Below are 11,448 nucleotides of genomic sequence, written 5' to 3' on the forward strand. Positions count from 1 at the left end.
TGCCTCAACTAAAGCTTAATGATAACACCTGTCTCAGAGGATAAACTTAAGGTATGATGAACACAACACAGCACAAAGTGCTGTGTGTTGGTGACTGGAGTGATTGATGTAGGTGCTCAGGATAAACTCATTCCCCTTAAATCCCATCTCGTCATTGTCCCTGTGAGGGAACAGCTGGAGAAATGGCAGCTGCTGCTGCCTTGAAGAAAGATGGAGGCGACGCCTCCTGTGGGCCAGGGAGAGCAACATCGGAGAGATGCTGCCTTACGTTGGGAGCCCTGGGAGTAACCAGCCCACCCCACCATGCCCCAAATGTGCACAGAGACTGGGGCGCAGCAGGCACCCCCTGTCTACTGGGCAGCCTGAGGCCGTGTCTGGGAGGGAAGACAGGCAGGTCTCGGGGAGAGCAGACTCGCAGGACCCCCACAGTGGGCCAGCAGCTACACTCACAAGGCCGATGTGTATCTGGAGGCGAGGCGCAGATTTGTTACAGGACGTGGCATCTTTTAATCCTGATTTCTTGGAATCCATTTAAAACCCACCCTCCTGCAGGGTTTTACCTCGGAATGTTCTTATAAATCATCTGGTTTGACCTCTGTGACCAGCACCCTGGGAGAAGGATGGGGCAGGCACAGGGCATCCGCAGTCACAGCGTAGCGAGCGCTCCCTAGCAAACCCTGGAACTGGGGGCTCAGCAGGCAGCCTTGGGTGCTGCTGCCGATTCTCATGCTGCTGCCCACCCCCAGGCCGTGAGTCGCCTTTGTGGGTATCTTCCGAGCCCACAGCACTTTGTCTGTGGTTCTCCCTCCCCCCACCCCCCGATGGTAAATAATTGAAAGGTAGATCTGAGCCAGGCTGGAGACAGGCTCCGGCCATGGGGACTGCTGTTCCGGGCCGCTGCTTCCCAGGACTTGGAAAGCGGTTTCTCCGAGAGCTCCTGTGCACAGTCAGTAGCTGTAGAAACTGGGGCTCTGACGGCCAAAATGACTTGCCCAAGGCCACGCAGCTCCAGTAGCACAGGCTGGAAGGCCCTTTGCCAGGCTGCCTGCTGCAGCTGGAGCTTGGCAGGCCTCTGACCTCGCCCCCGCGTTCCTGGCCAGCTCCAGCTACCTTCTGCTCTGTTTTGCCAACAGCCAGAAGACTCTTCTTCCAAGGCAGAGGCAGACACTTCACGTTGGGGCATAAATGAGACAAGGCCCTGGGCTTGTTTATGGAACACGTGCTGCTGTGGTTCGGTAGAGGCAGTTATGTGGATCAGCTGGGGCATGTCTCTGCACTTCAGTTCGCCTGTCCACGTATGAGGGGGTCGTGCTAGATGGACCCATTCCACAGAACCTGAGGGCGGTGAGGCTGGGGTAGAGTCCAAGACTGGGCTCATCCTTGCTCTGCCCCGCTTTACTGCTTGCTATATGACCTCGATCTAGTTCCCTCCCCTCTCTGGGCCTTTCTGACCTCATCTCAAAAACAGCAGAGATATTCCTGGTTTGCTGAAGTCACGGAGGGGAAACTACTTGCAAAGCTCTAGGCCACAGCTGCTCAGGACTTTACCCCCATCCTCAGTGATTCTCAGGCCAGTAGTCCCAGGGGAGGGCCCTCCAGTCTGCAAGAAAGCCTGTAGGAAGGACTGAGCCGCAGACCCCGGCTGCAGACGCCGTGCCAGGAAGCAGGCCATGGCTGGGAAATGGCCTCCCGCTACTCCTGTCTGCACAGCCAGGCCCACAAGGCTGGGGTGCTTCTTAGGTTTCCCTAGGATCTGGCTCCCTCTGAGTCCCCAAGAGCCTCCTTGCCCCCACTCCAGCCTGCTGTTCCCAGGCTCATCCTAGGAGCAGAGGTGCCAGGGTGCCTCCCCGGTGGGACCAGCTATGGCAGCCTGCCGGTCCGCAGCTGGTATCCCATTACATGGCCTGGCTGACAGTGAGGCCCAAATTAGACAGTGAGCTCATCACGGCATGAATGGGGCCCCCGGGGTGGGGGCACTGAAGGCTGATGGTCTGACATGGGACTATCACCAGGGTTCTCCCTGGATCCTCTCCCTTCTCTCTCCCTCTCTGAGTCTCTTGGACTCTTCCTCTGTCTCTCTTCCTCCCATGCACACACCGACACCCCCTCTTGGAGCTTGCTGGAGATTGTCATGGCAACCCTCCAGCAAAATTATCAAAACACTTTTGCTCACAATCATACCAGACGAGGTGCTAATTCAGAGTGAGGCAGAGCAGTTGGTAGGATGCTGAAATCACTGGCTTTGTGTGGAGGGCCCGCTGAAGGGCGGAGTGGGCCACAGCGGGAGGTGAGAGTGGGGCCAGCAGGCAGGACCACCAGGACAGGCCCTTCCGCTTGCCTGCCATGGGCATTGTTTGTTGCTGACCATTCCCCACCCCTGATGCCACACATTCTCATTGCACCCTACACACACCTGAATGCGCACACGTGGTGGCTGGGCCAAGTACACCCCAAGTGCATACCGACCCGGACAGCAGCATCTAGAATAACCACCCATTCGGCACTGGGAGGCCTGACGTGCCCTCTGGGGAGACTTCTGGGTGAGTGTGAGAGGACAGCCAGCTGGCCACACGTGGAACTAGCAGTAGGTCTGTGCCAGGGTGGCAGAGCAGCCACAGGAAGGCGCCTGACCCTCTTGCTCTGCCCCCGACACACACCACCATCCCCGGGAAGCAGAGAAGTGCCTGTGAACAGAACTGCCCAGCTGGTTCTTCCCGCCTGGCTCTACGGCCTCTGTGGCTCCCTGCCCGTCAGCATCCCAGGACAAACTGGGCATCCCTGCTCCCGCCTGACCCTGCCTGCATACTGCAGGCTCCCTTGGAAACAAAGCCCTGCTAATAGCTGAAGAACTGGTGTTGCTTTTTTTAAACCCTGGCTCTGCCCAAAAGCCAAAGTGTGGGTGGGGATGGTGGAGGAGGTGGAGGCACAAGCCCCTCCCTGGCGGGCTGCCACCTTCCCGCCCCATCTGCTCCCCCAGCAGCCCCTCCACGGAGGGGAGCCTCCCCCGCAGCCTCAGCTGGGCTGCTTGCCACTCTCTAGCCCAAGAGGAAGTGTCTACTTCCTGTAAATGGGTCCCGTCTTCCCCGCATCCTCCTGAGGGTTCTAGAATGTCAGCTGGAGGGGCCCCCAGTAAATCAGAGCCTAATCTCCTTACTTCACAGATGGGGAAACTGAGGCTCAGAGATGGGAAGCAACTGGCTCAAGGCCACAGAGTATGTGGGCGATGGAGCCTGGGTGTCTGGCTTCTGTCCAGTCCAGTGCTGTTCCTGTCACCTCAGAAGGACAGCGAGACGGGGTACTGCAGGCGCTGAGCCAGGCAGACCTGGCTGTGAGTGCCAGCTTTAGCACCCAGCACTGAGGGTGACCCTGGTAGGCTACAAAGCACCCTGAGTCCTCATTTCTAAAGTAAGGGTGTTACTAGGGTCCCCCTCAAAGAATGCAGTGAAGATGATGAGATCTGTCCAGCATCACTGGCACTGAGCCAGGCACATAGTAGGTGTTCAACAGGTGACATTTCTGTGTCCCTCTGTCGTCCAAGGGATACAGGCCTGCTGAGAAGAGGGACTGTCCTGCATCCCCTCGAATAGCCACCCCCTGCCCCAGGGTGGCCAACTTAGCCTGTCCTGGAAAACCCAACATTGACTCTGCGGACTCAGCAAGGCCAGAGGTAACAGGAGCCAGGCCCCCACACCTGGCAGGCCGCAGGGCCCGTCCCCCAGATCTGCCCGTTCTCCTTGCACAGGCAGTTCCCACTGGCTCCCTCGCCCCATGAGCCCCAAGGAGGAGAAGGCCTTGGTCCTTCATCCTTTGGGGCAAGGTAGGTGTGTGTTGGGCGGAGGGTCTATTGAAAGAGGCTGACATCCCCTGACTACCTTTGGACACTGGCAGTAACACCCGCAGTGGTTCCCCTGAAATTCCATGCCTGGAGACATTGCTGTCTGGCTTCCTGTCTTACACTGTGACTCGGGCAGAGAGGATAAGCCACCAAAACCCCAAATGCTTCTTGGCACCTTTCCCTGACATCTTCTCAGGCACCTTGGGGGCTGGGTAGGTTTGGGTATGAGACAGTGGAAACAAAAGGAAGGTCTACTACGTGCTGGGCACTGCGCTAGGTGCTTTCCATACAGTTGTATGGAAAGTATTACTCCTGGGGTATTACTTATGTCTGAGGTACAGAAACAGTATCAGAGTATGACCTGCTCAGAGTCCCGGAATGAGCCTGTGGCAGAGCGGGTTAGAATCCAGAGCTGTGTTCTCCTGACTTGATAGTAGCCCTTGGCTGACTCCTTCCAGAGGGCACAGAACAGCGTGAAGAGGCTACCAAGTGTTGGGGCTGGCCCATGAGACATCCTGAAGGGGAGGAAGCCGGGGCTGGGAAGGGTCAGCAATGGGACCAGGAATCAAGGCAGGGAAGCTCATAGGAGTGACCTAGGGTAGCCCAGTCCCCAGCCTGGGAGTCTAGGGTAAGATGTATGTGTCGGCAAGGAAGCTGTGGTGGAGATGCTGTGGCCCCCTCCCTGGCTGCAGCAGCTGGGGGAGCAGGCTCGGGGAGCAGGGTGGTAATGGAACACGGCGCAGGAACCAGGAGCTCCTGCTGGGGAACGGCAGCGGGGAAGGCAGACAACACCGATGGGAACAAACTAATGAGAAGGCCTTTTAGACCGTGGTTAAGTATGATAGGAAGGAAAGGGAGACAGGGCGACTGAGGCAACCTTAACTAGGGTGGCCAGGGACGGCTGCTCTGAGGAAGATTTAAGCTGAGACCTCTCCAGGCCACACAGTAAATTCAGGGAGAGCCAGGCTAGTTCCTGTCTCTGGACTCCCATTCTAATCATCTTTCTCCTAGAAACCTCCTTCTCTTGGATTATACATGCTCTCCTGTTGGATATTGATTCTCTGAGTCCTTGGCTGGCTTGCCTGCCTCCCAGTGTTGGTTGGTCCCAGCCCTTCTCTGTCTGGAAGTTGGGCTGTACCCTGATGACTCCCAAACTGCCACCTCCATCCCTTACCTGTCCCCTGAGTTCTAGTGTCCTGCTCGGCCACTCTACTTGGATGTACCTGCTTCTCTTGGTTAGGACAATGCTAAGTCAATATAATCAAGACCTGAAATTAGAGTAGTTTTAAAAATATTCAGTTGATTGCTCTCTCATTTGATAGCTCCAAGAGAAGTGTTTCAGGCTGGTAGATCGCTCAGCTCCACAGGGTCATTTAGGGACCTAGACAGATGACAGTATACAGCTCTCTGTAACACGAAACTTCCAGGCTCTCTCAGGTTATCACTCTTCCAGCCAATGTGAGGGGGAAACATGGAAGTTGACTGTAGGAATGTCCTCTTAAGCACCAGAGGCAGAAGTTGAATATATCACTTCTGCTCACATCCCTCAGAGGTGAATTTATACATATATAAATTCTAGCTCCAAGGGAAGCTGGGAAATGTGATTCTGGACAGACAGCTCCAGTCTCCACCCCAGTCCATCCTCTAGAACGGTGAGGACTTCCCTGTCCTGGTTGTGGAGGGGGTTCTCTAGGGGTGATCCCTCAACCTGTGTCTCCCTGGCTTCTTGGCTTTGCCCTTTGAGAAATTCCTCCTTGCCTGTCATTCCCCACAACCGCCCAACACGGTGTCGAGTCTGTCTCCTTGGGTCCTTATTTGTGCTGAACAGTCATGGGCTTTTGATGTCCTGCCTTTCAAATGTGTTGCTAATAACAATTCCTTCAAAAACTTAGTAGGCTTCAGGTATGTCCACTTCTAGTTAGTTCCATATACCAGTAACAAAGACAGAGTTATAAGTCTCTGCCTTGCCCAATCCATGTTTTTCTCATTTTAAATGAAAGTTTCCCTAAGGATATATGAAACGATAGAATGGAATGACGAGACAACACATTTCATATGTGTTGACACAAGGGTCATCCCTTTGTTTGGCTTAATGTCTGGCCTAATAAGCAGGCTTTGAGAAAGGCTATGAGCCATAACAGTCTGATCTCCTGCTCTTTGGACAAAACCAGCTGGTCTTTCTAACCTTGAGGACATCAGTTTTCTGGACTTTCTGCCCATCTCTTCTTGCAAACTAGCCAATCTCTTTCTTTGTAATGTCTTACTAAAAGCATCACTAAGCAGCCAACACATGCAAATGTTTTGGCTCTTCCAACCACTTTTCTAGAATTACAGGCTCAGTAAGCATGTGGTCTGTCTTCCAAATGATCACAGGTAATGTGTTTATAAGTGTTTTGTCATCAGCTTTCCACCCTCCAATGTTTGCTTCCATACTGCTCACCCCCTGATGGCTAAGCCAATACCACACATCTAGCATTTTCATACATGGCAGCTTCCCATTCCTGGAACCAGTTTCTGAATTAGAGGACAGTCGTGTGCCACACCATGACATTTTGGTCAACAAAGAAGCACATGTGCAGCAGTGGTCCCGTAAGATTATAATGGAGCTGAAAAACTCCTATCGCCTAGTGATGCGGTAGGCACAGTGACAGCGTAGGACAACCCATTCCGCAAGTGTCTGTGGCGATGCTGGTGTAAACAAGCCTGCTGCGCTCGCTGCCAGTCACATGAAAGTACAGCACATGCACTTACGTACAGTGCATAATATTTGATAATGGTCATAAACCACTATGTTACTGGTTTATATATTTACTATAGCATACTTTTTATTATTTTAGTGTACTCTTTCACTTACAAAGAACGTTTGCTGTAAAACAGTTTCCATGTTATGCCAGCAGCAGCCTCATGCATCCCGTGTTTACCACGTCTCTTGATTGCATCATTTCTCTGGTGCTTGATTTAATCTCGTGCTGTTCTGTGCGCTGTCCAGGCCGGCAGCCTAGGAGCAGGAGGCTGTGCCACACAGCCTAGGCGTGTAGCAGGCTGTTCTACCTGGGTTTGTGTACTCGCGCTCTGAGATGTTTGCACAACGATGAAAAATTGTGCATGACTGTATTGCTAAGCAGCTGCTAAAAGGAACCCCAAACACAGTGGCCTTAAGGTTATAGGAATTGCTCTTTCTCTCACGTAATCCAGTTCTGATCTGAGTACCTCAGGCCTCCCCCTGCTGGGTAGTGGGTTTTGATGGATAGCTGGCAGACTCCACAGTGGCTCTCCCCTTCCCAACCTTTTCTTCCCCACAACCTTTTCTTCCATCAGTGGCACCACCATCTAACATTCACTGAGGCAGAATAACATAAAAGTCAGCCTGATTCCACCCCCACCCCCAATCTAGTCCATCGATCGGCAAATCCTCTCAACTCTATCCTCAGACGCATCCCAAATCTGACCCTTTCCCTGTATCTCCATTGTCTTCACCCTCATGTAGGTTTTCAGTGTCTTGTATCTGGGGTCATGGAACAATCTTCTCAGCAGACTCCCTGCTTTCCCCTGGTTCCTTTCCAGTCTGCTCTCCACATGGCAGCCACAGTGAGCTTTTAAAAACATAAATGGGAGCATGCAGCTCCCCTGCTCAAAACTCCAGTGCCTTACCGGTGCCCTCAGAATAAAATGCTGTCTCCTTAATGGCCAGCAAGCCCTCTCGCCCCTCTGCTTTAGGCACACAGGTTTCCTGACGTCCCTGAATAAGCCAAGCTCGTTCCTGCCTTGGGGCCTTTGCACTAGGGTTGGTTCCCTCTGCCCAAAACACTCTCCTCCGGCTTGGGCGCACACTGGGTCCTTCTTTACCCTCCACAGGGCAAACGGGTACAGTGCGGTGGGTAAGAAGAGGCTTAGGGCCAGATCGCCTGGGTTTGAATCTCCGCCCTGCTGGTTACTAGCTGTGTCACGTTGGTGCAAGTTGCTTAGCTTCTCCGTGCCTTGGTTTTCCTATCTGTAAATGCTGATAATAGAAGTACTTGTTACCCAGGATTGCTGAGAGGATTAAATAAATCAAGTGGTTAACACATTAAATGAGTTAATGCATAAAAAGTACTTCGGCTCTCACTGGTTTGGCTCAGTGGTTAGAGTGTCAGCCTGTAATGAAGGGTCCCGGGTTCGATTCTCTCCAAGGGCATGCACCTTGTTTGCAGGCTGTCCTTGGCCTTGGTCCTGTGCCCGGGAGGCAGCCAATCCTCTCTCTCACATCCATGTTTCTCTCCGCCCCCCCGCCACTCCCTCTGAGAAAGCAATGGAAAAAGTATCCTTGGGTGCGGACTAAAAAAAAAATAATAATAGAATAAAATAAATAAAATAAAAAGTACTTCAGAGTATGGCACTTTATAGTGTTTTTGTGGTCCTTCAGGTGTCACCTTAAACATCACCCACTCTGAGAGGCCTTTCCCGGCCAATCCCTCTGCACATGGCTGGATCTGCACCCCGATCACAGGCCCCAGCCCATGTTCTTGTTTCCTGTTTATTGTCTGTGTCTCCCCGTCCCCCCCACCAGAATGTAACTCCCAGAGGGCAGGGACACCCTGAGGCGGTACACAGTAGGTTCTCAATAAATGTCTGTGGAAGGGCCAGGGAAGGAACAGAGGCCAAATGCCATGGATTCCTTGCGTTTCCAGCGGCCCTGGCTGGGAGCCCGCAGGGGCACTGCTCTTGGGCACCTCGGGCCTTCAGCCCCTCAGGACAGTGCCCGCAGCTTCCTCCTGGGAGCTGGGACACCGGCCACGGGCCCTGCTTTTGGAGCCCTGGGGGCACTGGTGGGTATCAACCCTTAGCAAGGGACTGTAGCACGGGCTCTGGAGTCGGCCCATGGGCCCGTCAGCCACGTGCCCTCCCGGTGCCTCCACTTCCTCGCGTGCAACGTGGGGAGGAGGCCAGTCGCCGCCGTTGGGGGGGTGAAATGGGCACCACAGGGCCAGGAAGCGCGGAGCTCAGCGCTCCAGAGGGCAGCTGTGGTTGCTTTTGCTCTTTTCGTTAGTGGCATATCCAAGTGTCATTCTTTGAGCCTGGATGGGTGAATGGGGTGCCCGAGGGACTGGAGGGGTGGGGTAGTGAGGAGACAGAGAGAAGACATACAGGGAAGGGAAGACCCGGGCTGGAATAGTCGGCCGCTTGTTTTCCAGCGGGCCTCTGTGTGCGCGTCCGGGGGGGGGGGGGGGGGGGGGGGTCCAGGGAAGAAGCTCGACCCCCTGCGAGCTCGGTCCTGGGAGCGGCGCCCTGCCTCTCCCCGCCACGGACAGCGGGAGCTGCGGCCGCCACGCCGCCCAGCGCAGAGCCCGCGGCGGGATGACCAGCGCCCCGAGCGGGCGCCTCGGAGCTCGGGGGCCGGAGCGATCCCAGAAGGGGCAGGAACGCCCCAGGACCCCGGCTTCCCGGCCGCCCCGCCCCGCCGCGCCCCGCCGCGTGCTCGGCGGCTTGGGATGCTGGGGAACCCCCGCGGGGGGGCCCTTCCGGGCGGGCCGGCGGGGGCGGGGGGCGCGGGGAAAGGGCAGTTACTTTCCGAGAGTGGCGGGGCGACGTCAGGCGGAAGGGCGCGGGGCGCGCACGCTGTAGATGGCATTCGCTGTCGCCGAGCGCTGGGCGCGTGGGCCGGCGCAGGCTATATAAGCGGGGCCGGGCGCCGCGGGGCAGACGCGGCAGCAGCGGCGGGAGCGCCCGGCTCGCAGGGAGCAGCGCCCGCAGCCCGCGCAGCCCCGACGGGCCCTCCGCCCGCCCCCCGAGGAGCGCCGACCGGGCCCGCGAGGGCCGCCGCCACCCCACAGCAGATTTGGATCCCCCGCCCGGCGAGCCCCAGGCTGCCGCCCCCCGGGGGGGCCCGGCGCAGCGGCCGCCCGCGGACAGCCCCGCCGCCCCGCCGCCAGGCGCCGGAGACGCGGGCAGCGCCATGGCAGCCGCCAAGCCGGGCGAGCTGATGGGCATCTGCTCCAGCTACCAGGCGGTGATGCCGCACTTCGTGTGCCTGGCCGACGAGTTCCCGCAGCCCGTGCGGCCCGCCAAGCTGACCAAGGGCAAGGGCCGGCTGCGGCGGCCGCGCCAGTCCCGCTTCAAGACGCAGCCGGTGACCTTCGACGAGATCCAGGAGGTGGAGGAGGAGGGGGTGTCCCCCCTGGAGGAGGAGAAGGCCAGGAAGTCGTTCCTGCAGAGCCTGGAGTGCCTGCGCCGCAGCACGCAGAGCCTGTCGCTGCAGAGGGAGCAGCTCAGCAGCTGCAAACTCAGGAACAGCCTGGACTCCAGCGACTCCGACTCGGCCCTGTGAGGGCGCCGCTGGCAGCCGGGACTCGCGCGCCTCCGGGGCCCGCCGGGGACGAGCGTGCGGACCCGCGCGGGGCCCGCGCCGGGGACCCCGAGGGCCCGGGGCGACCGCCCCTCGCGCGCCTGGGCTCCTGCCGAGCTGAGAACTGGTCGTGGCGCCCCGCGTTGCGCTCGCCCCGGGCCCGAGCGCGCCCGGGGACGCCGGGAAGGGGGCCGCTTTCTTTGCCCTTGTAAATGTTTATTTTTAAACTCTGCCCAGTACGAACTCTGCTGTGAGCGTGCGGGGGGCGCGCCGCACCGAGGCGCCCGCGCCGCCAGGGCTCCCCGCCCCTGCCCGAGGGCTTGCAGCTCCGACTCGCACACCGCGCCCCAGCGCACACCCGTCCACACTCACGCCAACACACTTTCGCTGAACACTTTTATAATGGTCAGGCGCAGCTGGGGGGACTTGGGGCGCAGCGCAGCTGCCGCTGCGGCCGGAGGATTGATATTTATTTTTGCATCGCGATGGCTGACGGCGTCTATTTAACGGTCTTTTTACCTGGATATGTCTGTGAGGATCCTGATAGGAGACAAATAAAGTCGATATATTTGCACAGTGCATTTCTCCAGGCTCTTGACTTCTTGAACCTTCGGGGCCCAGGCTCCTAAGACTGGGGAAGTGAGGGAAGGATGTGGCTGAGCGGGAGGCCGGGGACCCCAGGGTGGAGGTAACTCCACAAGCCTCGGGCACCGGAGCGTGGTCGCGCTCCTGGTGCCCGGGTCCACTGCGCCTCCCAGGGGATGGACACCCAGCCCAGAGAGCCCCTGCCTCCCTGGTCTGCTCCCCATCGCCGCGTCTGGGGTGGAGCTGAAGCCGCTGGGGAGGCGGGGGTCGGCCTGTGAGGATGGAGAGCCCTTCCCGGTGCAGCTGACTTTTCAGGAGGGCTGGGGTCAGGGTCACAGCCCCCCGCCCATCGCAGAGGACCTGCTGCCCTTCCCTGGTGGTGGCGGGTGGGGAGCCGGCTGAGCCACCAGTGGAAGACTCTAGGGGGGCTGGGAGCCCGCGGGAGCTGGGCAGAGTGTGGGTGTGACTCAGGAGCGCCAGGGACCCTGCCAGGGAGCAGAGCCGTCGTCTGCAGTCCTTTGGTTCCTCTGTGCAGCCCCTCGCTTTGCCCTCTTCAGGGTTCCCGGGGAGGGTGGGGTTATGTCTTATGTCAGAGCCTGAAGGGCGCTTGGGTGCCGCCGGTCTCCCCACCCCTTTTGTTTACAGACGAGAAAACAAACCTAAGCAAGCAGGGAAGCAAAGGTCACGTGGTGAGTGTTACCAGTGG

At 57.6% G+C, this 11,448-nt stretch overlaps 1 protein-coding gene across 1 annotated transcript; it reads left to right on the forward strand.

Moving 5' to 3' along the window:
* Positions 1-9,436: 9,436 nt before the first annotated feature.
* On the forward strand, positions 9,437-10,730 carry LOC308565269 (uncharacterized protein C11orf96 homolog; the record flags this gene model as incomplete). The annotated part of the gene is given in 4 exon segments (XM_081154239.1): positions 9,437-9,453; positions 9,455-9,513; positions 9,516-9,561; positions 9,563-10,730. Coding segments are annotated over 4 exon segments (699 nt in total). The 3' UTR covers positions 10,140-10,730.
* Between the last annotated feature and the right edge of the window lie 718 nt (positions 10,731-11,448).

The sequence above is a fragment of the Miniopterus schreibersii genome (genome assembly GCF_964146895.1).
Source record: "Miniopterus schreibersii genome assembly, chromosome: 12".
Taxonomy (NCBI): domain Eukaryota; kingdom Metazoa; phylum Chordata; class Mammalia; order Chiroptera; family Miniopteridae; genus Miniopterus; species Miniopterus schreibersii.